The sequence below is a fragment of the Battus philenor genome, unplaced genomic scaffold, assembly GCF_028537555.1.
Source record: "Battus philenor isolate CCGP_79_NKW_IND1 unplaced genomic scaffold, ilBatPhil1.0.hap1 SCAF_8, whole genome shotgun sequence".
NCBI classification, from domain to species: domain Eukaryota; kingdom Metazoa; phylum Arthropoda; class Insecta; order Lepidoptera; family Papilionidae; genus Battus; species Battus philenor.
The window spans coordinates 6,775,994-6,802,834 of record NW_027181748.1 but is presented as its reverse complement, the minus strand read 5'-3'; the positions used below and the strand labels follow the sequence as shown (position 1 = coordinate 6,802,834).

The 26,841-nt window shown below is 33.9% G+C and overlaps 1 protein-coding gene across 1 annotated transcript in view; it reads right to left on the bottom strand.

Moving 5' to 3' along the window:
* hh (hedgehog signaling protein) overlaps nt 1-26,841 on the bottom strand; it is a 46,665-nt gene that overhangs the window by 6,857 nt on the left and 12,967 nt on the right. The window contains exon 2 of the mRNA XM_068774944.1: nt 6,348-6,609. Coding sequence (XP_068631045.1) covers nt 6,348-6,609 — 262 coding nt within the window. The remainder of the gene's footprint in view (nt 1-6,347; nt 6,610-26,841) is intronic.

The following is a 26,841-nucleotide window of genomic DNA, read 5'->3' as shown; positions in this document are numbered from 1 at the left end:
AGAAACGGTATTGTTAGAACAAAAACTAACAAAATGTATTCGAAAGAGGCTATTTAAAAATTCTTTAATTATGAATAAAAGATTACAGCGATTTTGTAGAGACTTACTAAAAATCCTTGACATATTTTTTAATATATTTTTTACATGGGCTTAAAAACATTTTTAATTATTAAATTCATTAAAGAATTATACAATTTATAAAGTAGATCAAGAAGTTTATATAATTAACATCTTCGGAATGAGCTTTAAGTAAAATACTGAACGTAGCTATACGCCTAGACTGAACTGTATAGATCTGCCCTAAAACTATTAATAATGAGTCTTCCATAATAAATCCAGGTCGGAAGATAACATACATAAGTACTAACGAGCGGACTCTAATAAGTCGGTCGGTGTGGACGTGAAAAAGGGTGAATTTGTGAGAACGAAGCGGGAGTGAAACCGCAGCCTTCCGGGATGTGGCGTGTCGAATGTCAGCGCGACACAGGCTTTCGCACGCATGCCCCGAGCGCGATCGTCCGCACTGCGTTCACTGCCTCTGCTAGTTTTTTTTGTGTGATCGTTTTCGACGATCTCTATAGCTTCAACATTAATATTTACAATCGATGGAAACGAAAATTTATTACGAATTTACTCATAGACAGGATGATTGGTTATAGATGTAAAAGCTGTAAAGAGCTAAATTTATAGCTCATTTGTTAGCAAAAATCTCTAAAGCTTTTTACATCTATTTCCAATTTTACCTTGCACATGCCACATTGAGTTCTAGAAGTCTGCAAGTACAGATAATAAATAATAATTAATTTTAATACGTAGTAATCAGGATTTTGAAAACAAGTTTTCTTACTGAATTATCATTGTTTTATTTATAAATTCTGAAACCATTGATTTTGGATAGGGTATACCATATATTAATTGATGGCAAATGGACTATAAATTCTGCCCTTCAAAGTATATACACGTATTACTAATCACTGTCTATAAACTAAAAAGGTATAAGGTTAGCTAGCTAGAAAAACAAAATGTAAGGTGGCAGTGATAATTTTTATTAATGTTATATATACGTCTTAATTATAAACAATGACTGAATAACGTCGACGTCGACATATCAAAATATGTTTTTTACTTCGTACTATGCGAATCCTTAATTTTATAGTAATATGATTTTATTTTCTTTGTAATTATTTAAATACACGATATTTTTGGTTTTCGGCATTCTTACGCCACATTTTTGGATTTTGTTTGATGTCAAGTGTTTCACAGTTTAGTATAGGTGTTTTAATTTATCTGTGATTTAAATGAGTAAATAACAAATGATAAATGTAACTATTTTAACTTTTAATATTTTACCTAAAATTCTCCTATTTTTTCTCTCTATAAAAATTATACTTATGCTTTAACGCAAATTTAAAAAAAATGCCTTATTTTCAAACCTGTTCTCGAGTTTTGCATTTAGCAACACTGAGCGATTCTATAATGACATAGATTATTTAAAATCTTTCCAAAATTGTAAAGTAGAAGTTTATTAAATAGTAAATTTTGATAAATTGAAAATAAAATACAAACTAAATGTAAGATATTAAACTGAGAACTTCGAAAACTATATTTAAAAAAATTAAAATTTTTGGGTCTAGAGAAGTAAATTACAACAAAGAGTAATCCAAAACGCACTTAATTCCCCAAGAAATATCCATGTTTTCAGTGCAAAACCACCTTCACTGTCGGAAAGAAATATATTAAAATAATATTCGGTGTTAATTGATTTAAATTACCCAGATGTTTAAAGTCCTAGCAAATGCTTTATGAAATAAATGTTCGTTGAATGAGATTTCAGGCTTTTATGTTAAGATATAAAATAAATTGAAAGTCATACATAAGGTAATATGCACTCAATTTCTAATATGCTATACAATTTTATCGATATTCAATTGACAGGAAACTTAATGGGGTATGCTACAAATTTAAATCTCAGAAATGGCAGGCGACTTTATCCTCTTCAGTGCCTTTTTATGTGTTTATAGATTAGAATGTGTGTCAAATTTTATAACAGATTGTGCCGTAATAAAATAGAATTAATGGCACTTCCTTAAGTTTCTTTGTCACTGGAAAATGGTATCGTTTTCCCTATGTTTTTAAATTTAATACGGACAATGAATTTACACCGTAAAACAAATCAAATTCAACATTTATAAGGCAAAGATAGGCTAGCACCTCGTGACCTGACTCATACATTGTCAGTCACGCCCCATTTATCCGCGCCTCCTTCATGTAAAACCACCATAACTGTCTGTCACATTGTTCGTATTCCTGGAACTATATTTTTAATATTATATTTACGTAAATAAATATTCAATTCTTTCAACATTTTCTGGATTTCTAGACAGAAGTATCTTTATAATGTCATTCAATTACAAATAAAAAGGCGATTAAGCAAAGATTAACAAAACAAGAACACTATATTTGATATTATATTCCAAAATGTTGTTATTTGACCTTTTAACAAAAAACAAATATCCGAACGCGTTGATGTCTTTAAGACTGAAAAATCGCTACCTTATTATACAGAAGTCAACAAGTCTTACTTAAACTAAATGTTACGATAACCTTTCAAATTAAATAATAAATTTTTAATTCACTTTCTAGCGATTCGACATTTGTCTTTTTATAAATTTGCCTTTGAAATATTCCGTCGCTCCGTCTGTTAATTCGTGTTATTATTAAAAAATGAAATAATCAAGTCGGACCAATGAAAATCAATTAATTCGATCCGGTGCAAAAAAAGCCCGCAATTTTATTGGCGCTGCGATGATCGAGTGCGATACTTTAATTTGATATCGGAGGCCACGTCATACCAACACCGATGGTTAGCTGCAGAGCTAAACGAGTGTAGACTCTGACACTTGACATTAATAGGTTACGTCTGATCTTATCCGGCCTTAATTTGTATGCATTTTAAATTAAATTTTGATTTGCATTAATGTACAAGTTGATGGGTAAAAGCGTTAAAGGGGTGAATGTATAACTCATTTGCTGATGATGATGAAATGAATGGTTTCAGAAATAATAAATAACGTTATAACAATGTTCTAAAAATAAGCAATTTCAAAACTCGAATTACAAAAAAATACTATGTTCACTACCCATTCCTTCAGACTTTGTACTGCCACAAGTTATTGGCCTGTCTCATCCCGATAGCAAAACCAATTTTTCAAAGTGACCACTTTTTACAGGGTGATTGGAAATCATCTATTTTAAAAGCTTCAAAGCGTTTTAAAATTACCTATACATTCACCCCTTTAAAGCTTAATACTATAACCAATCTACCTGTATAGCTTATAATCGTTCCCTTTATTTATTATCTATTGCAGATACACATATAATACAAAGTTCAGTTATGTTTCAAAAATAATAAATTTCAAAATGCTGCAAAGAGCGTCTGCAGCCAATTTTAATTTCTAGGGAGGTTTGGAAAATCCGAAACATACAATTCGGGATTACCGATCTGAATATTCTTTAAATTAAAGAACTACTCCGCCTCTAATGATTTTGTTTGTTCCATACCAAATCAAAAAAGAAACCGACGAGATGACCTTTGTGACTAATTTTTAAGTTTGTAAGCCCGGTTATCAATAACATAATTGCTAGTCTAAACGCACAACTTTATATAAATAAGTGTTCTTTAAATCGGGAGTATATGTGACGTTGTCGCCAATACATATCTGCGAAAATAAAAGAGTTAACTTTTCACCATAAATTCAGTAAGTAAGTTAGAAACTCGTAAAGTAAATGTACTAGGACATTTAGTAATATAGGAGAGAGTGCACATTAGGCGAGATAAACTCGTGCATGCCGTGTCCTTGACCCTCTTTACACTGTACAAAGAGCTCCGACCGCAACGAACATACTTATACAAAGTATATTAATTATTTATAAATTCCAAATTAATACTAAAAAGTCCCCCGATAGAATAAAACGGCGGAATAAATGAATAAACATTGAAACAAATTGCCTGCGACCGATCCGAGGGACTATCAGTGGCTGAGCTTTTGAAACAATGACTGACTTTTTTATTCTTTTTTTTTTCAATGATAGATGGCCTTTTTAAAACCCCTTGCCATGTTTTACCCGAAAGTATAAAACGTTATATATGAACGTGGTCTTAAAATGACCAACGCAAGCGATATTTTTGAATATGATTTTCTCTTAACTATTTATACCACATAACTAACAAAAGTTACAAAAGTTAAGTTTAAATCTCCAATATTAGTAAACGTTTAAAAAATTTAATGCATATATAGTATTTATAATGTATAATGACCATAGAATAAAATGTAGAGAATTTAAAATGTACACTCCCTACAGTGACATTGTTTTATAAGCATTTTCTAAAATTGCGTTAAATTTAGGAATGAACAAGTTCATGTCATAATCTGAATGCATAGTTCCACACAAATAACGAGGTTTCGCTTTCATCGGTGATTGGTAATCAAGTAAGTTAATTGGAACTATGAGCGCCAGAATGCCATCGTAAACTCTAACGTGTACATACATATAGAGGCTCGTTTCTCTTAACGTTATGCCCTATACATAACTATAAGCCATTGAATCACCGGTGTAATTATAGAAGTGGGGGATTGGCTGCGATGCGGCCATGTACGAGGGAGAGAGTGGACTTTATAATGTGGATGAGAGAGAGAGGGATGATAACAAGAGACTTGTTCGTCCGTTTGATCGACGCCGCCGGAGCGCGGGCGCGGGAAACTGTCCGAGGTGCATTCTTGTAGCTCTCAACTATGTATTTGGCCCGTCCCGCACTCTCTCAATTATGTACCAAAAATTAAAAAATGTTATTAAAAAATTAAATATTTTTACAGTTGTTTATTCTTTGCTTATTGAATTTTAGTCTTCTTATCATTAATGATATCATATTACATCTTCCAAAAACTATAACCTATATTATTTTAAATAATCAATCAACACTTAACGGTCCGTAATGTTTATGTGTTAATTTTATTGCATTTTCCAACAAATATTATAATCATATGCTTAATAAAAATGTGGACATTCCAAGTCAAGTAAAAGCTAAGTAGTTGGCGAAGCACATGCGTCATGCTAAAGATTTAAACGCAGATGTTGGGTCAACATTTCTGAATATTTGTTTGCGAGAGGAAAATAGAACTAAACGTCTTCACGCAAATGTGTTTCGGTTTTAGAAGTTTAATAAAGCTTAATAGCCGTTAATGCTTTACTACATGTATATAAAACAAAATCGTGTTTGTTATACTATTTATAGCTAAAAATGAAATAATATTTAAGGTTTTTGCTTTTTTAGATTACTTTGGATAATAAGTATTAAAAAAACAATTAAAAAATTATTTAAAAAAAAACATGACCAAAAAACTTAGGAATTTTTTTTTTCGAAATATTTAAATTTAACTTGTGTAATCCAAAATCTGCACATTCATTGACTGTTAGACAGAACGAAATTCTTCAGGTTACTAGAAATATATATTATTCAGTTCAAAATTTATGTAACCAATTAGAAAAGTAAAAATCATTTTCTGTTTTTAAAAACAATTTTAAGTCTTTTATTATGTAATTACTACATACGTAAAAATGAGAGAATCTTTTCGCTGTGTGCATATGTAGGTGATTTTTTAAAAAACCTTAGTCTAGACAGGTACTTTTAGAAGAAATTACTTAACAAAAAACAACATTTAAAACTTCGAACTAAAATAAATTATAAGCTAGTTCTGTTTGCATATGTGATTTAGCACATTTAAATTGACATAGATATCCTTTAAATATCGGATATTGTCACGGCTTCTTAAGATTTTAGTGTAGTGTTAATAATATCTAAATGGATAAAGTTTTGACATTATTTTTTAAATTAACAGTATTATTTCAATTTACACAAAGTTAATAATAGTTATGCTTATGTATATATTCATTTAGTACCATCCCACGCCTCTTTTTATTAGGTATTCTACCGTGCACATGTGGTTGCTATACAATATTTAATTCCTTCAAAAGCAATAAATTTTTTAAATCTTTCCATATATTCTTTTAGTATCAAATAAATTATGAACTTATTTTCAATCCCGATGTAAAAAGGTTAAATTCAAAGTCAATTAAAAATCATTCATGGACATGACATATGTTTGATATAAATCACTACGGGTTGCATTTATATTAGTCACAAATGATTTCCAATATGATACAACTATCTTATTGACAGTGCCATTTTGAAATATAATAATTCATGTGTAGTTAAAACCGTTCTAATTGGCTTTCAATTGTTATGATACAAACATTAAAGCATTTCTTATGTTTTAATTTCCACCTACCTGTTTTAACAGAGCAATGTATATACGAGCGACTTTCATAGTACACCCAGTCGAAACCCGCCTCGACGGCCAATCGCGCCAACATGCCATACTTGCTTCGGTCCCGGTCGCTGGTGGTTAAATCTACAGCTCGACCCTCATAGTGCAGAGAATGTTCTAGATGCGAATTCTCCTCGTCCCAGCCTTCTATTACCCTCAGACGTACACCCGGCCATTGGTTCATCACGCTGATCGCAAGTGTGTTTAGTTTCTCTTTACACCGCTGTAAATACAAAAAAAAAACTCGTTTCACTAATGTAATTACACGTCATAAGCATATTATACAACGTTATATTATTAGATAGAAGATTGCACATCCTTGTAGTCGGAATAATTCTTCGTAAATATTTCCTTATAATTTGTTTTAAATTAAAAGGTCTCCAAGTCAAAGAATCGTTAAAATTCACATTCCTTTTTTAAATTCATTAACTTTTGCAATATAATGTACGTACGAAATAAAAGAAGCTAATGTTAAAGGGAAAATTATATACACAGTAATAATATAATTAAAATGTTATACATAACATTTAATATATATAGTTATAACTAATGAAAACTAATAGCATAATCGGTATTGCATTGAATCTAATAGTACGGGGTGTTTGGTTTTAATAACAGTTTTAATTTAATAGAAACGTAGAAGCGATTTTCGATGAGTCTTTTACGGCGATATAATGGTTAATGAAAGAGATCGTTTGTATGTGAGTTACAAAACGTGTTAATCGATGCCACACACAAGCACAAAAACTTTATATTCAAATATGTGTTCCGCTAATAACATTACCACACCAAACAAGTATTAGCTGTCAGTGAATAAATATCATGATAGCTAATATTTGGAACGTTGCACGTATTGGACGTCAAAAGACGAGTGGGATGCATAGCAATAGACTTTCGAGAAACAATTTCGCTCTAAAGACACGCGAAGCTTTTTGTTTGCATGTCCTATAGTAAATACCAATAGACGTGCTAACAAATTTACAAACGCTGCCGCCTCGACGACGGACAGCGCGGGATGTCGAACGTTTTGTCGTGGAAGAATAAATCAAATTAAAACAGGCCGCACAATAGGATCGACACGAAGCCATTTGTGAAATAACTTTGTGGCGCAAATAAAGGGAATGTCAAAATATTTATAAAGAAATCTTGACAATACTCCGCGCACTGCATGATAGCTTTGTATATCGATGTCAACTCACTCTATGCAGATTCCCCGTGAATAAAAAAACCAAGAGATTGACGTAACGAATTGAAGCAATGGGAGTCACGCTTGCTACGACTCGTTCACTCGTATTCAATACAACAGATATTTTGAAGTACCGTATATAATTATTTCTACGAATTTCCGAAAAAGTTAACGAGTTACAAAATGAACATTACCGTTTTCCCAACACTTTTAGCTAACATTATTGTATTTATGCGGATGTGACTGGAATTCCAATTGATAATTTTAAATTAAATTGTATAACGATTGAATATTAAAACTTTAAAAAACTTAAAATTTTTGTTTAATATTGTGTGTAGTTAGAAAAATTTATAAACTGAATGGACAGGTAGGCAGGCAGGCCAAGGGGCGCAGAGCGGCGAGATTCTCAATGTTTGCTTCACCGCAGTCATCTCAGCCCGCACTAAAACAATCGAATGCTAAATGTATACTCAAACACATCGTGCACTTTAACGTGGGAACACGTCGGTGGTGCAATTAGGCTCTCACACTACACCACCATCGAAATTGTTGCTTTCACATTTTTTACGATTAACGTAGCAATAGAAGCAATAACAAAAAAACAACTAAAATCTTAATTTTTTTTTCAGATAAATATTTTATGATTTGTTCGGATCATAAAAAATAATGGGAGCATTTCATCGTTTTAGTGACTACATAAAATTTATCAACGATAACACAAAGATAGTATCAACATATAACCGAGATTGGATCTGGTAAGAAGAAGCGACGAGGTAGGCCTGGAGAGTCATTATAAATTCATTATGCATATTTTTAGTAAACAAGCTGTCGATCACAATGCTATGACGCAGCGGGATGCCCTACCCCTGACACCTCTTCCAGTCCGCCTCAATATAAATACCCACGTAACCCAAAATCACGATTACAGTCAACGCGGAATGTAACTATACCCAATGAGGGCCAAACATTAAACGGGTTTTTATGATGAACACGATTACAGACATATATTCGCGTATTATCAAATTACACCACATCAAAATCTCATATTGATTAAAGAAAAAACGTAACGAGCGTATCGAATACCTAAGGTCAAGTTTTGATGTGAAACGCCAGGCTACCTGAACCGGTGGCGACCGAGGCACTTGCGGACGCATAATGAAGGCCGCTCGATGGAATTGAGGCAAAAATGGAATAAAAACTTTAGGGATCATCGCACCGAAGCAGCGGGTGTAGTAACGTGAGAACGTATGCGCCCGGCCGGCGAGCTCACGGTCCACGCGGCTCTCACGTTACTGCATTACTCTACTCTGTTTCAATTCATCACCGCAACGTAACGGAAAGCATACATAATAATACACATAAATATCCAACTTAAATAGTTAAGAACATGGCCGACCGTCGCCTGTCCGCGCATCATTCGCCACTTTGGTGGGGCATGGTCGCCACTAATTTATAACCGCCTCCCTGCGCGACCATAACAATATATTAGGATAATTAAATGGCTCTTTACATTCCTTAACACATCGTTTTTTGTACAAGGCCAGGAGTCGAAAAGCACCGACCAATGCTGACTGGTTTCGATGTTCCGTTTTTTGTTTTTATGGTAACCACAACAAATAGTTTAAGGGCAGTTTTTTATAACTCCGACTATTCACTTTGTTCTAGCGAAGTCATATAATGTTACTGAGATAGCATTGTTAATACAGATATAATGAATTGATATTTTGTAAATATATATTGATTAAAATAGAATTATCTTACACCGCGATATATCTGTATTATTGAAATGTGGAAATATAAATTTAAATCTTCAGCAAGGGTCAAATATTAGCAATTTGAGTCGTGTAGTTGTATTCCGGAAATATTGGACACTGAGTTATCACAAATTTAATATATTCTGTATCGAGTCCAAAGAATGCTACGTCCTTGTTGATAAAACGTAAATTTGTTTTAATAATTAGACTATCGCTCTACCTTGATTCAGATATTAAGGCGATAACCATATACATTTATAACTGAAGTGAATTTAATATGGTGTGCTTATTAGCATTTTTACGTCTCCCGAAAATATTATTCATAAGCGTCTATTTACAAATAAATGAATGCCAGGCAAACATTTGCCCACAGCAAGCGAGACCTAGTGTAAGACCGATTGTCGAACACATCATAAATATACATAGGAAAGGCGGATCATCTGTGACTGTTTATGTTCAAAGCAGTATGATGTTTGTCCACGAAAAATATCACCCTTTGTTGGCACTACGTGGCTGTCAACGGCGTAGAGCCACCACATTCATTTCTACTGTTTTCAGGTATCTTGCAACAAAACTTTTTCATCTAATACATTTGAGTTTTAGGTACCAAAATGTATTAATATTATAAATAAATACTTGAATTGAAAGATTAAAAAAACTTATTATTTAATATATCTATTATCTTAAGTACAGTCACATGTACTACTAAAAATATAAAGTTCTGTGTTCTGTGATTTTCGACAGGGTAAAGAATTATTATTTGTTGGTATTACAGCTTTAAATAGATGAAGACATAGCTCATCTGCTATCAATTAATGTCTAACATTCCCTTTTTTAAAGTTTTATACCAAACCTCAGTAATCCTGTATACGCGAATTTTTTCATAAATTGTAAGACGACGAATTGTTATATAAATAAGACAATGCATAACATGCTATCTTTACGTTTACAAACCAACATGAACGACCCTGAGACAATATTTTTTTTATTTGTCTAAAATTGATGATGGCACATTCTTTATAATAAAAAAAGTAACAGGTGTAAATCCATTCGTTTGTCGCGGTTCTTAGCAACACTCTGGTGGCCGATTTGTTAGGATTACATTCTCAATAACACACAAAGCAAATTGTTCTTAATACCCATGGGATGGACGGGCCGAGTTATTTATACTGTCGTAATCACTAGTGTTGGCTGACGCTAGGGTCAATGGAGGAGTCAATGAGAGCATACAAGCAACATGCAAGTCACTCTAAGCCAAAGATTCCATGCTTCCGACTATGAACGATCTCTATTGTATCCTGTTGTTTATTATCGTACATAATAAATTTTAATATTTACTTGAACAACTTTCTCGTTTAAGATGGAGGAAAATTCGCTAACAGACTCTACTTAACCGTTCTCGTGTAATTATACTTTTCACGAAATCGCGTGTGAAGGCTATAAACATTACCCGTACCGCGGCAATTTACGGCGTCAACCCTCTCCCAAGCGATAACTCAGGTTGTTGCCGATCGATTTGCATCCGTAATTACGTCACTTTAAGCGGAACAGGTGATGAAAACGAGACGAGTATGTACGTGTTCGTTGACGACGGAACACGCCCCATTCGAGGCAACCAGCTTTTATTTAACGCCCGTTCCAAACAACTTTTTTTTTAATTTGTTGCCACAGATGGTATAGAGACAATGATCAGCATTAATAATGTAAAATACGCATTCACGACGCGCATGTGTTATCGTTATGAGTTATTGATTTATCAGTATATCAGAGCTTCATAAGTCCCGCCGTCGCAGTGAGTTTCTTACGGACCAGTGCGCACTAATCTCGCTCGTACGGTCTGCCGTACAAACGCTCACAAATCTCTTCTCGCCCTCGAGATCTCATGTTCATAAGAAAAATAAACTGTATTCGTTACGGCACTCTCGTAATCGCCGCCTATATTGTTTATCCCTCGCCCCAGAGCTGAGTGATCGCATCGCCGTGGGCGTAAAGACAACAATCGCACGTATCACACTATACGTCCTCTTTTGCTGACGGTACCGAAGAGCCTCTCGATAATATTTTACAAGACAAATAACCCGATAAAGATGTTTTGACGTGAACCCGTGTTCATCGCTCACACTAAAATGCGTCCAGTGAACGCGTATAATAAAATTTATTAAAGATTTCTGATTTCGGAACCAAAAAAAGAATAAAACCTTCCTAATTTAGTGTCAACTTTATTGGGGGCGAGCGAAGCGTTAAGCGATCGGTCGGGTGTATGGCACGCTGACAGGACTTAGCGGCGGGCTCTAACGTAGCTCCATTAGCATTGTTTTAAAGGATTAACCCAACGTTTACGTACACTTTGTAGGGCGACCTGTCGATCGACGCGCATATTTTTATGACACATCCTTTTTTACCTACAAATAATCAGTGTGAAATGACTACCGTCTCAAGAGTATTCGATAAGGTAATCCTTGTTTAAAAATTGTTTACGTTTCATTGGTATTTTTATCCCGCCTATCGTTTTCTTTATATATATTACAACCAAGAATTTATTGTTTTACGAAAAATATGTTTATTTTGACGTTTGTTATTATCTATTTACATTTAAATATTTAACTCTTCCACTTCAGGTTCGCTCGTAAACACCTAAATTGTAGTGAGCTTGTGTTATTAAATAATTTTTTATCATTTAGAGTAATCCTTGTATCTCTACAAATATCGATTTTATGGGTGTTATTTTTATTCAAACTTTGCATTAGTTGACTACATACTCCTTAATACCACAGTCAGTCCGATACAGTCTATCCGATCAAGTATATGTTTTGTTTAAACAATTAATTTCCGATATGACAATTTTCCGAAAAAAATTATGAATTATAATTTAAGTAGTATTTAATGCTAATGTTTTTAAAACTAAGTAATAGCAAATGTACGCAATGATAATATTGATGTTAGTTAATCTTATAAATGGATCGGTTTGACCGTCACCTCCAGTGAGTTTGGCGAGCGCGGTCGGTGTCAAGTTACACAAAAGGTTTTGTATTGTTTTCCTTACCCAAATCAAAACTGATATCTTTCAAGTATTTGACGAAATCATTCGATGAGGGGCGAATTGATTCTTTTCTTAAACCCCATCGATACCTTTAAAAAACGTAAAACCGTGCGATTTTAAACCATACCTTAATTGTAATAGGTATGTAAGTGTTCAATTTAAAGGTAAATCAATGAGTAGCATTTAGAGAAAATATTATTTTACAAGAGCTAACTCGCTTTCAAAGGACTAAGGTGGTTTAAGACGAAATGACACGAAACTGTGATGTGACATTTCTTTCGCATGAGTGAATGGCTCGGATTTTAGCAAAATTGATGTTTCCCTGAATTTTGCTTAAAGTATTTAGCTTCAAGAAGTATAAACTAAGTAGAGGAAATACAAATAGCTCGTTATGCCACCAAAACACTGCTATAAATGTAGAATATTTCCAAAAATCTCTCAATAAGTATTTGGAATTTTTGATATTGTCTATTATACTATATAATTCTTGAGATGAGACTAGAAAGAACTGGGATATTCTCAGTCTTCCTATACGCACCCGAATCACAGATAATCCGCACGACAGACCGGAGGCAAATTAAAGCTTTTGAAATGTAGTGTTGGCGAAGAATGCTACGCATACCGTGGACTGCAGGGAGAACTAACAGATCTAATTTCGATCAACTCCGTATAGCGATCAGCCACTCCACTGTAAGCGAATTCTGGGCTGCTTTAGTCACATAGCTCGTAGGCAACCAGAGAGTCTCAATAAGCTTGTTGTCGTATTAAAAGAAGAGAGAAAGTGACAAAATGGCGATCACCAACTCGATTGGCAAACTCTGCGCGGGAGTTGACGGGCCCCACAATAACGGGAACACTCAGAAAAGCAGGTCATAGAGACCTGTGGAGGCAACTCGGTGAATCCTCGACCAAGGTTTTCAAGGAAAGGCGCGATCTTCAGTAATAAAGATAAATTACCAAGAAGGAGAATTCTTGAGTTATATTATTTTCCAAGGTTATTTTGGTTTAACCTAAAGAAGAGATACATTATTTTCCTGTCTTAACAAATCATACAATAGCCCCAGAAATCTATTATAAAATATCTTGCATTATCTTTTTTTTAAATGATCAACATTTATTAAAAACTATTTAATGACTCCGAGGTACATAACATGACGTAAGATAATTTAAAAATATTTAACCATTTCTTTAATAATATATAATTTATAAATCTAGAGATCGTATACCAGTTACCAGTTTATTATGTACTCGTTTGTTTCTTTTTGCTTTTAAAACATACGATGGGTGAATTATAGTAATAGCGTTATGAACGGGCTTAAACATAAATTTATTTAACGCTAAACACATCAGGTGTTATTACTCAACGGACGCATGGTTTAGGGAAGTAGAAAATAATTTCCGAACGTAAACATTCCAACTGCAGTCCATCAGTCGAGAGGGCCGATTATTTATATTGCTTATCTGTGAACAAAGCGAAACTCGAATCGCTTTACTCAGGCGCCTTTGTTCAACGGAAGATGCTTCGCGCCAGGCCGCACGAATATATTTAGGTTGACTTATTCCAAGCAACCCTTTTGTAATAAAATAAACTTAAATTAAAAGGAATGACAATCATTAGAAAGTCCGCAAATGTCATTGCTTCTTAAAGAGCCGTTTATCTTTTTAAGGAATTTATCTGGTTTCATTTGCGAAGAATATGCAAAACGTCCCATTAAACACTACCTACATCATTAGTGCGAAAGACCGATGATATGCAAGTAAAAATAAAGTTTTTTAGGCTTTAACGGTAGGCGACATTTAGAACGGCCTGCAAATACCTCGGTACGATCAAAGGCCTCGGACGAAAATTAATTATCAATTTGTCGTGGATGCCAGGAGGCGACATAAATCGATCGTGTGTATCTGCCTGCAGCCACATTAGCCACGCTCCAACACGAGATAAGGATAACAAATGCTCAGTTTAAGGTTATCTGAACATCGCGGACATGAGAGAGCTTTTTGCCACCGCGTCCCTCGCTTTGACCTTCTTTGTTTCGTTTTACCTTATGTCGCTCTGGAATTAATTCGGTGCTGCATTTATTAACTACAGGAATTTAAACGAGTACATTTTTAAATCAAACTCTCAGTAGGGCAATTAAAAATCTTACAATTTATATTGATAACTTTTATTCACTTGTATTGGCGTTGATAGGATCAAAACATGATTGGGTATAAGCTTTTTAATTTAGAGTTTTTAGTTGATACTATATAACATTTATTAAGCTACTTTAAACAGTAACACGATTATAATCTCAATATACAATGTCAGCCGATGTGCGTTTCAAAACGAATTTTATCATAACGATTTTCATATTTAGCTCGTGGAAAAAATCAAAATAAAAATTTTATTATAAAGATCAGCTATCGTCTGAATCATTGAAAAGGAATTAGTTGATCAAAAATATGCAAAGTTAGATCGTTTTAAAATGGCGTCCTTTTCACTCGAAGCTAGTGTATAATTATCAAGGCACAGACATATGCGAAATTGGGGTCTCACCTCATTCGGCGGCCATAAATAAAATAAAACGCTTGGCATCGGTGGGAGGAACAGTGCACTAATGAATAATCTGGATGACCCAGACCTGTGCCTCGCAGCGGGATCTCGGGCCTCGTGGCAACGCGGGCGCCCGATTTCCTTTACATCGATTCCATTGGTCGATACCGATCTCGCATGATATTAACGATTATCTGTGCCCGTTACACCGCTGATTATCTGAATAACCGCTTGAATAACGTCTTTTTTCTTTGCGGCCATTAAAGTATCTTCAACGCCAATACCTATATATAAATGATTTTCACCTATGTATTGACTCATCGCGATATTTTGGAACCATAAGGCTTATAGACTTAAAATTTTGTAGGAATATTTCTTTCACCAAATAGAGGTCTTTAGTCACCTGTGAAAACTTTACCGTCTAACTGCAGAGATCTATTTATTGGTAACAGGTTTTTCATTGGATTTCTTTAATTATCTATTTAAATTACAACAGTTGTCCTATTTCTATTTTTACTCGATCGATTACCATTTTTTTAATTTACCTTTTATTTTGATACATTTACTTATTATATTTTTAACTGCCTAATTTACTATTTACAATGTCAACCTTCCTACATGTTTTATTCTTGTCTAGGTATGCAGGCCATCAATGATCTACCGATGACCGAAAGGCGCACTATTTACATTTTACTTTCTATCAACATTAATTTTATTATATACACATATAGATTTCTTTATATTCTATAATTGTGTGCAATAAATAAAATAAATCAGCTAAAATTTTTGAATTGAATTCCACCCACAAGGTACGTCGAGAGGTTTTCATTAAAAATGAACATTTTCACGCTCTTCTAAGTATATAACTTGCCCGAAATGATTTTTAACCAGTTTAAAAATTGGCAAAGCTGGATTTTATAAAGTAGACCGACAAAATACAGCGCGGGCCACGAGAAGCGAGCGTAAAATAGCTAGTACTATATGTACAAATGTTCACCTGATTTTATAAACATTATTGGCTAATTTCAATGGAATGTATTCATTCGTCTCGCATCCACGTGTCATTCAAATTTATCATTAGAAAAGATGGATTACACAATTGTAAATAACTTTAAAAAATTACTCAACACGAAATACCAATTTGAATATGAATAGCTAGGCGCCATGTAGGCAGGCACATGAAAAAACCGGCCCAATATAATAATGGTAGACAAATGTCCCTCTTAGAAAACACAATGAACGACCTCTGAATCGAAAACCGTTTTAAACAAGCTAATTCAAAAAGATAGTTCACTACCACCGTGTTATATGTTTTAGTATTATATTAATATTAAGTCGATGGTTTAACGTTTCCTCAATATATTTCTTCAAAAAAAAATTTCCCAAGTTTGAAATTAAATTTTACATGTACATAATAATATTAAATATTATAAATATAATAATAAAATATAGAATTTAGACTTCCTCTACTTTAGTAATAAAGAAATTTTCATTAAACTATTTAATAACCAATAATTATAATAATTTAAACAAAGTAATAAAGATATTACACATGCTACAACTATGTAAGTTGTAGAATTTTACGAAATTCCGCTATCCGTATTGTATAAGAGTTTTTTTTTAAATAGTGATGTACCAAGTATATGGACAAATTTAAGTGAAATGGGTGATGAGCCTATCAGTCACTATTCATGAACTTCAAAAGGTATTTTTTTTTTGACTCACGATGAGAGTATATAGATAAAGGTATATAGCAGTGTAACAGTAATTTTTTGGACATACGTAAAGCATCTCAGTGATTTTAGACAAGAATAATGTAATATTAATTCTACTATTCCTTGTGAATATTATACCTATATTGTTCAATATATAACAATAAATGTATTATTCTTTTTATTAATTAAGTACCATTATTAATTAGCATATGAAACGCTAGGTGCACAACGTGCGGATAAACATCGGTGTTAAAAATTCTTACATAAAGTGAAACTAACAGCGTAATACTAACAAAATTTACTTACATTTGTATGTGTAGGTATATAGACTGATTTAAATAAGCGAAAGTAAATTTTGTTTGTGTGTTCTGTGTCATTTAAACAAACATTAATTCAAGTTTAATTAAATAAAATCTTAAACAGTAAACGGAGTGCTTAAATGACGATTTTCCGCAAATATGAGCGTCTGATAAAAATCCACCATGTGTAAAGTTTTTATGAGGGTTAATATTCTCGAAGCGGCGACCAACGTCCTCTTGGAATTCAACAAAAATAGTCCGTATGCATATCGATACAAGAGAAGAGACCCGTGGAGCGGCCAGGTAGGTTGAGAGGCAGCTATTATTTAAATTAATTGGACATAAAACAACGATCGCCGAACACAAAAGCGTGTCGCCACGAATGTCGCATTACTGACTGCTTCGCACTAAGCAGATGACGCCCGCTTCGCTAATGTTTCGCTGTTAACACATAAATTTCATTTAATCGTAATACCGATATCTTAAATAATAAAATTAAAATGCCTGCATTCGCCTTTTAACTTACTGAAAAGGTTTAAACGTTTCTTAATTGCCATTAAAAGAGCTTCAAATCAAAGTAAACATTAAAAAGAAAAGGTCGCGTTGCAAAATATTTACACCGGTCTTCAGTTCAATTTGCATTCCCTATCTAATATCATACTGGATGGACATACGCTGTATATTCACGTCATATTTGCGTCGCATTCGTCCGGCCGGAGTCCCATCGCGCGATCTTTATCGGATGTCGCCGTATTGACTTAACAATAGCAACTTTTGTGTTTCGACACTGTAATTTATTGCCAACACACACAGCGTTTACAAACCGTAAGAGATAAGTATAAGATTTTAATGTTACGTCGCAATACGCCTTTTCACAGATTTCAGATGATTTTATTTTATACTCTAACAGTTAGTTTATTACATCAAAGGAACTATTATAAAAAACGATGAGCCTATAAAGCCATATTTTAAAATATAATTTTACTGTACAACATATTTTATAATTGTATTCATTCGTAGAGTTTCAGAAAGAAATTTTCGTGCACAAGCATAATTTGTGATCAACCCACGTAGTAAAATTTAACTTAATTTTATAGTTTCAACAATAATCTTATATCTTTGATTATATATGTTATATGGTATGTAAGAAAATGCTAACAAAAATTCATTGGTCTAACAAATATTCAATATTTAGTCTGAAACGCAATATGTCTTTTCTTCGTTTCTGCCCATTGATGCCCACTGCAAGACATACGGCTCCCCCAGCATATCTATGGGGGGATATACCATAATCGCCACGCTTGGCAATCGGACTGTTGTATTACGGTACGCAGTGGACGCTACTGTCCATCGTCTAGAAACGTATTTGCAGTGTCAATCCTATATAATTAATGTGCAAAGTGTGAATTATATATGACTGTATCTCGGGAATCGAACCCGTGACCTTCGGTCGCAAGTCTCAGTCTTTACCGCTGGGCTACCACTGCTTACTTGAGATAAATTTTATCGATGATTAATAAAATTAATTTTTACATAAAATTAAATACCAGTGTCATTAATACCAAATTATAACCATCCAAAACTGTTAAAAACTAGGTATTATTTTTCTGTTCTGTTCTCATATGAAAAATTAATATTACATTTGTCGTAGATAATATATAAAAGATAAATAAAAGAGTTTCTCTTTTATCCTCATTATCCTCCACGCAATGTTTATCCTGAGTTTAATGTATTGATTTTTCTTAGTGGATTGTTGATGGATACAATAGTTTACATGAATATTAATCCTATGTTTGCCGTTAGTTATATAAGAAAAATAAAGAATATAATTACGGTACAATATTTTACATGTAAGTAATAATAACTTGAAGTATTACATGATTTTTTTATTCCACATATGTGACCTTATGGGAACAATTCAGATGAACTAAAGGTCGGTCCTCTTGAGTATAGTCGGAAAGTAATGTTAAACATATTGATCAAATATCATAGGGGACGTCAACCACTGGTCTTATTAAACACAAGCGCTGCCGGAGTTTCTTCCGCCACATCTTCTCCCAGCGCTAATGGTTTCCGAAGTGTTAGTCATTTTCACCATGCAATAGTAGCCGACCAAGTTATGGTTTGGCTCTCTCTGACTCCTTTATATCTTTATATTGGTATCATGTGATATTTTAAGTCTAGTCTAGGAGCTTATAATACTAAGCTTTTTAAAGGTTGTGTCTAAACAACATTCGCGCTTTTCCACCTCAAACCTCTTGGAAACATCAATTAAAAATTATTTAAAAAAATCATGATTAATTAATGATTATTTATTATATCTTGTTGATAAATAGTAGGTACAGGTATGCTGATTGGTTAAAAGTGTAAAAACTCATTTCTAAAATCTCAATTTTCAATATGTTTCGTAACACTATTTATAAAGTGATCACTTTGAAACTCCATTGGGATGCGTTAAGCCAATAACTTCTGACAGTACCAAGTCTGCGGGGACAGATACTAAAAAATCAATTATTTTAATATGTAGTACTGCTAATTTTGGAAACGCTTTTTCTTACTATATTAATATAATTTCCTTTATTATTTCTGAAACGATTGATTTTTGGATAGAGTATATACTATATATTATTTAAAAGCAAGTGAGCTATATATACACCCTTTTAAATCTTATACATTTTTTACCTGGCTTTCGTTGCTGTCCAAGTGGCATTTGCAAATTTCGCGGGCCTAAAACCTCTTTTAAGGTAGCCAAGCTCGAGGGCTCACCGGGTTGTGACTTTTTCACGTAATCACCACGAAGAAACAAAATCATAATATCAGAATTTCATAATAGGTCTAGAATAGATAAACTTCTTTGTCCGTTAAAATTCAGTATGCGCCTGTACCTCGTCGATGCTCACTTTACGTAAGTTTTCCATTATGTTTAATATATCTGTTAAGTTTCATCATATAATTTGTTTGCGAAGCAGTTTTGTTGCATTTACTTAACAAGTGCGAAATTCCATTATTTTATAGTATTTTATTGTCAACGTTGATGCAAAACATTTACGACGATGTCAATTAGCACGGCACTATATCTTTTGAACAAATTGAGAAACGCGATATTAATATTAAAAGTAACTATTAGTTTCGAAATCTATGACCAATTTAATTCAGGATGCTTTGTAAATATTAATTAGATGGACTTACGATATAATATTGTTATAAAATATGCTACACTACTATATTAAATGAAAATGTAATTGGTAATAAGTGATTGGAATAAACAGAAAATGACCTTTAATAAATTAAGGTAGGATATTGAAAAGAAAGATAAAATCAAAAATAAATTCTATTAATTTGTAAAATCTACAGCATTGTTGAATTAATAGGCCATAAACTTCAAGAAAACAGAACTCTAGCTGAGGTATGATTTTCTACTCTTGCTTGTGAAGAGTTGTAGAATAAATCCCAAACGCTATTTGCAGATTACCGAGAGCATCCAGGTCAACGCAACTCGTATTTTAATAGTCATAGCCGGTGCGTCCGCTGTTGTATTAAAACAATGACCAATAACTTTGTATTTATGCCTCATGGGGCAGCAAAACTAGCATACATTCCCATCACTTTGTCTCTACGCAGAGCCCGCAACGGCATATGAGAACGTCCTAAATGAATATACCTTTATTGTTCATTGGAATACAATAATAGCGAAATTGATTAAAATAAAAAAAAAGTTTTTTTAGGCTAATATAAATAACCATCTGTCTTGCGATAGTCGTAATCTAGAATTTAAAGAAATACTTATACATTTATTCACAGTATTGTCCAAATAGGATTATCTGACAGTGACCACTGGTATAAGTCATGAAAAAATTGCCCGAAGAGCCCAATTTGACGCAAACTAAGATCAGATTAAATTCCCCTACAATGACATCCCTCAACTTAAATTTGCAAGGGTCCTGAACGCGCCTTGATCCGACAAAAGCCCACAAACTCAAACGATTTTTTTAATTTCGTAATAAGTTGTACAATATACTTATTACAGTAATAGAGCCTTTTATATGTTTTGTTTAAAAAAAATCTGATATTTATTAAGCGATAATTTATAAACATTATATGAATCATATAATATAATAATGAAAGTTGTAGAAGAATAACAGTCGTAAAGAAAATGTTTCTAATAATAAAAGAATAATTCACAACAACGGAAGTTAGAAATTTTCTAAAATGATTTAGTGAGACTGAAACAAAAGTGTTATTGAGAAGCAAATGTGCCTTATCAGAGGCACGAAGTCTTTCGCTCTTGGTCAAAATAAAAAGCGACGTGGGTAACAATTACAATCATTAGTTTATTAATTCAAGCAACTTGTAGCATTGTTCTCCCTCGGACAATCGCTGCTAGACCAAATAACGCAAATGTCGGCTCAACTTACCGTAATACTGGGACATAATATTTAGAAAAAAAAACTAGACACTATAGTATTGCATTTCAAACCGGTTTTTACCGATGACATTCCCAAGGTAAATTTTCTACTTCGTGGTTTATAAAATATCATATCTAAATTTGTACTGAAATGTGTAGTGACCAGTGGATTTATATCTTCACATTCAAAGATTACATGTGTATGATGTTATAGCCGTTTATATTTTGTTTTATTAAAATAGATTTACGATAAAAAGGTATAACCACAGAGTTGTTTATATAATGTTAAAAATAAATTATTAAAAATGATTTGCAGCTCTACCAAATGGGAATTGGTCACGAATCAGGTAATATTTGAACATCACAATGCGTGAAAAAACCGACAAACACAAAAAACTTTGTGTCAACATGATATTGCGGCCGATACACTAGAATGTTCTGCGCGTACTGTAAACAATGACTGTAATGCTTACGTTTCATATTCGCGAAACTGAAAGCTGGACGTAATGGCATAAATATCATTGTAGGAATGTAAACGACAATAGCGCAAGAAATACTAGGTTGTTATTTGTTAGGTATGGCATGTGAGCTTGCATCGGCAGGCGAGAGCGTTAGCTCACGTGGTTGCACCGCATAAACAGTCGTTCGAACGCTCCATCGCCGTATAAACAAAAAACCTATAAAGAAAACCAATTACATGCTCATGAAATCATTTTTAATTAAAAATAATTAGTCGTAAACTGAGCTGTGCATGTTAGATTAAAAAAAGCGGATTAGTATTTACTTTAAGTGAAAATAGTTATATCATTAAATAAGAGATTTCCGCCTATATATTGACTCATCACGACATATTCGGAACCATAAAGTTTAAAGATTAGTAATTTAGTAAAAACTTTTTTTTGCCGAGTTAAGATCAGCTAAGAACGGCTTTTAGGAATTTCCATTTACAAAAGCGGTATAGGGAGTGGTCCTTAAAAATAATGTATTATATATATTCAAACTATGACTTTTACAGAAATAAAACTTGGCCAGAATATTTTTTAGCATGTTAAAAATGACAAAGAATGGATTTTATAAAATTACACTCACAAAAAGGCAGAGCGAGCCGTACGAAGGGGGCAATAGACAACAAGTCCCTCACATTTATTTATTTGTAAATATGTATATGAAAGATTTCGACCTATGCACTAATTCATGAGAATATCTCTGGAACAATAAGGAATAGAATCTTTAAGTTTCATAAAAAAAATTATTGGCAAGTAATGATGAACTCGGAACAAGTTTTCCAAAATACTACCCTAAGGGAGATTCAGGGGTATTCATTAAGCCTGCGAAGCAAGCAGGGTATAGCTACCGTTGTATAAAATTGTTACATCGAATAATATGTTTTTAATTAATTGGTTGAAATTATAGTTCCAGTTCCAGTTGCTACACGAATGAAAAACGGTTTCAGAATAATTTTAATCTAGCTTCTTTCTAAAGATGGTGCAAAAGAAAATTATGTTATGTTATTTACAATACAAAGATCTGAAACACTTTTACTAAACTATTAATAAAAAATCGGAATTAACATTACTCCGATACGTACGCAGCGCGTGTTTACATTTTAATAAGTTTGTCTGTACCTAAAATAGTATATTCGTACGCCTATGAAAATCATTAAAAGTTTTCATTGATCCACAAATTTATTCTTTAATGAAACTATTCATGATCATGTCAAATAGCCGATGAAAAAAAACATTATAGCGTGATTTTAGAAAACCAAACAAAACTAAAGCCTAAGAAAATGTACGTTTTTCTTCACAGCCAATATTAATTGAAGCATGTATGCTTTTCCAATATATGTTCTGAATCAAATTTAAATATACTAAATCTCTACCTTGTCTTACTTGTATACATAAATTAACAAATTTGATACAAATAGATATCCAAAATCAATTGGCCTTGATACTTTGTTCATACTTCTTCTAGAATAATTATTACGCATAACATTAAAATAGAAGACTTGGTTCAAAACCACTTATTTTTATAGATACCTGATACAAGCAACAAAGTTCAATGTATTTAGTTGCCCTAGTTCAGTTGTAAGTATTCTATCGGGATTATAAAACCATCGGAATCAGTTAAACAAACTATTCGCACGAAAACAAGTATCGTGATAATGTAAACAATCACTGTACTGACGCCTACGATGTTATTGCAGGGGGTTAATGGGTTATTCCTCAAATAATAAAGAAGAAACAAAAATAATCATAAACGTTCCATGGAAATCGATTTGACGTACCGCTACCGTTATCAATATGATGTTACAAAAGTTTACACCAATTTGATAACATTACATTGACACACAAAAGTATGATTCATAACCCGTCATAGTATTACATAGCGACGGCAGTTAACCGACGTTCCCTTCTCTCATTCGCACATTCTCGCGAATTAACTTCAACCAACATACACAATAATGCACTTTACCCTGCAAAGAAGATCCAATCGATATTTTTTTTACCAAAGTACTATATATAATACAATATTGGACATCGAAGATTAATCTTAAAGGTGGCAGATTGGCACTTTAATTGATGGTCAAGCATTGTTTTATGTGTGACATCATATCGTATTCGCAATATTGATTCAATATACTTTATATTGTAAGCTATATCGCGGAATTCGTCATCGTGTCTCGATTTTTTATAATAACAAAAGATACTCATGAAGATGGGTGAATAATGTTTGGGGAATGTTAACACACCCGCGTCGAAATTCCGGAAGAGCTTTCTAGGCGCTAATAGTAGCTATTTGTTTATTTCGGCAACGTATCCGTTTATTGACTCGATGCGAGCTAAGCAGTTTCGTTGAATCTCAATTAATTTTGCTATCATCCTGTATTCATAACCCAGTCGTCAATAAGTTAGCCGACCGCTTTCACTGCTACCCGAGTGTTTGTTGTGCGAGCCATCGAAGCTGTGCCGTGACCACTACAATCTTCTTGTGTTTCAGGCGACCGCAACGCAAAGCGACTCCAGTCAACGACCTATCCGTTTCCTGACCAACACAAGTTCTCGAGTACACGTACCACAATCAATGACAAACATTTATAGGCGTTAAATTGTCTTTTAAACGGTCCTATAAAGCAGATGTAAAGCGGTCATAAAATCGTTAATGCGCTTTCTGAAATTGACGCAGTGGAAACAACGCTTTAATCCTTCGCGCCTAACAAAACTAATCCGGAACACATTCCTTTTATTAAGAAAATAGTTATGCGAAAGAAATAGTATTTTGAAGTCTTGAAAAACAAACGGGTGCGGACGTATTATAAAATCATAAGTACAATCGTGTAATAAACAAAAATCAGAATACATAAACAGTACTGACGAGTAGAAAAGTAACGTTTCTGTTTATGTATGATGCGGTATCTTGTATAGTCATATTTAAGCGTTAAGTATGCGTGTCTTTTAAAGGGCTGTCAGCGTAACAAAGGTCTGGCCGCCAGAACACCGCTGGGTGGAGCTAATAAACTATTTGAGTAGAGGCCTCGTGTTGACACTGGTGTTTCACACCTGAACAATGCTCCTCGTTTGCATTAATGTAAATTAGGTTAGGCAGTCCGCCGCCGCGCCTACATTCAATTAGAAGGACCCTAAAGTAGCGCGTGTGTACTCACGTGAAGGCAACTAATAACATGTACATATTAACTTCCACACGTGTAATCACTTTCCGAACACTATACTCATGCAACTGTTCACCGAAACAGTATCGGCCACCTACGAAACGCCGCGATTTATTATAACCGCGTGAATTATAAATAGCTCTTTATGACGTGTACGTACCGCTAGCTGTCATCTAATACGACGAGCTCTATTTCAAAAGCAAACAAAAGCAAAATTATTTGAAACAATAGTGTGGGAGCGTGCAGAACACATGAATAGTCTCGATAGGAATCAAAGTCGGGATGCGAAGAGCTGTGTCATAGTGTGTACGTGTGTTTAACGTCTATCAACGCCCGCGTCGATCGCGTAAACAGCAGTGCGCCGCGCTTCACCTAACGATTTGCGTTTTTACGTGAATCATCGCCCGCGCTTGCCTCTTCGGTAAATTTTAGTGAAGCTTAATTGCATGCGAGTCCTAGTCGTTGAATATCAAGCGCGAGCTATCGTAGCATATCGATCGGACTCTTTAGTCCCTAATGATCGAAAAACAACACGGTTCAACCTCGGACAATGGTAAGCGGAACAAAAAATATATCAATCGGACGTGCCATTAACGTTTCCGAACGTCACAAATCACACCACCAAAATGCGAGATCTATAACCGAAAAAGATCTATGTTGGGAATGATTTTTTTTCTCGTAAGCGGCGGAGTCGCACGCGCGGCTCGATTGTGGCGGTGTGGTCCTCGCTAGCCACTTTGTAAATAGCGCGGTTTACCTTTTTCAACTTTTGTGTTTTGTTACCTTTTGTGCTGTTGTACGACCAATATTACCATAGCTATTTAAGCTCGTCGGATAAATAAATACGTCATTTATCATGATAACTTATGTCCAGGCCTTCTCCGATCGCAGTCAATAAATGAAGTGAAGATTCCATCTTTAGTATCTATTAAATTAACCGTTATTCTTACTTATTTAAATCAACCAAATAAGATCATCAGTCTTCTTTGAATCTTCAGAACATAGGTAATTCACAAATTCGTTACAATATTTTTTAACAATTGCATAACTTTGATAAGCTCTATTATTAAACAATTCTGAACTATATACTGAATAAATCTATTTTACACATATCAGTAAATAGCCCTCCATGTATAAATGTAGAACTAACACATTGCAACTATATAAAAAATAAAACAATACCCTTATTAGAGTTATAACAAATTAACGTCCTGTAATTTACGGCTATTTCGTCACGCATTCCATCCAGCTGCTTATATTTTCACAAAGTGCATTTTTTTTCCTAGCCGACACTAACGTCAAATTGTAACACAATAAATTCACTCCAACCGCAGGCTCTTTCACAATATTTGTATCGGACGCGACAAAAAGGGCCGAAAGGGCGGCCCTTCGGTGAATGAAGGGAAGGTAAATAAATATAAATAAAGGTGAGGGTGACGGGGCGCGGGGAAGGGGAGAGGGGTGTCGGCGATGCCCCGCGGCGCCTGGGCACCAACCGCGCCTCTACGCAATTAAAATAATGTATGTGATATAAAACAAAGCTCACAATAATAACATTGTGATAACTAATGTAAACTTGGACGTTGCTCAACATTCAAGAAACTCCGAAACATTTTCTTGTACAAAATAACGCAATGAGTAAAGACGAATGTCTGACCAGTGTGTTGCCAGTTATGACTTATTGATCAGAGATAAGTTTACGCCTTATTAAAAAGCTCAAGGTATCAGAGCAACGGAATGGGCTATACTCGGAGCTGAGAGACGAAACAAAAATAAGGAAATCCGTAGAACAATCAACTTAGCTTAAACAATTGCTCATCTGAATTGTCAGTGGACGGGGAACATCGCTTGTGTAA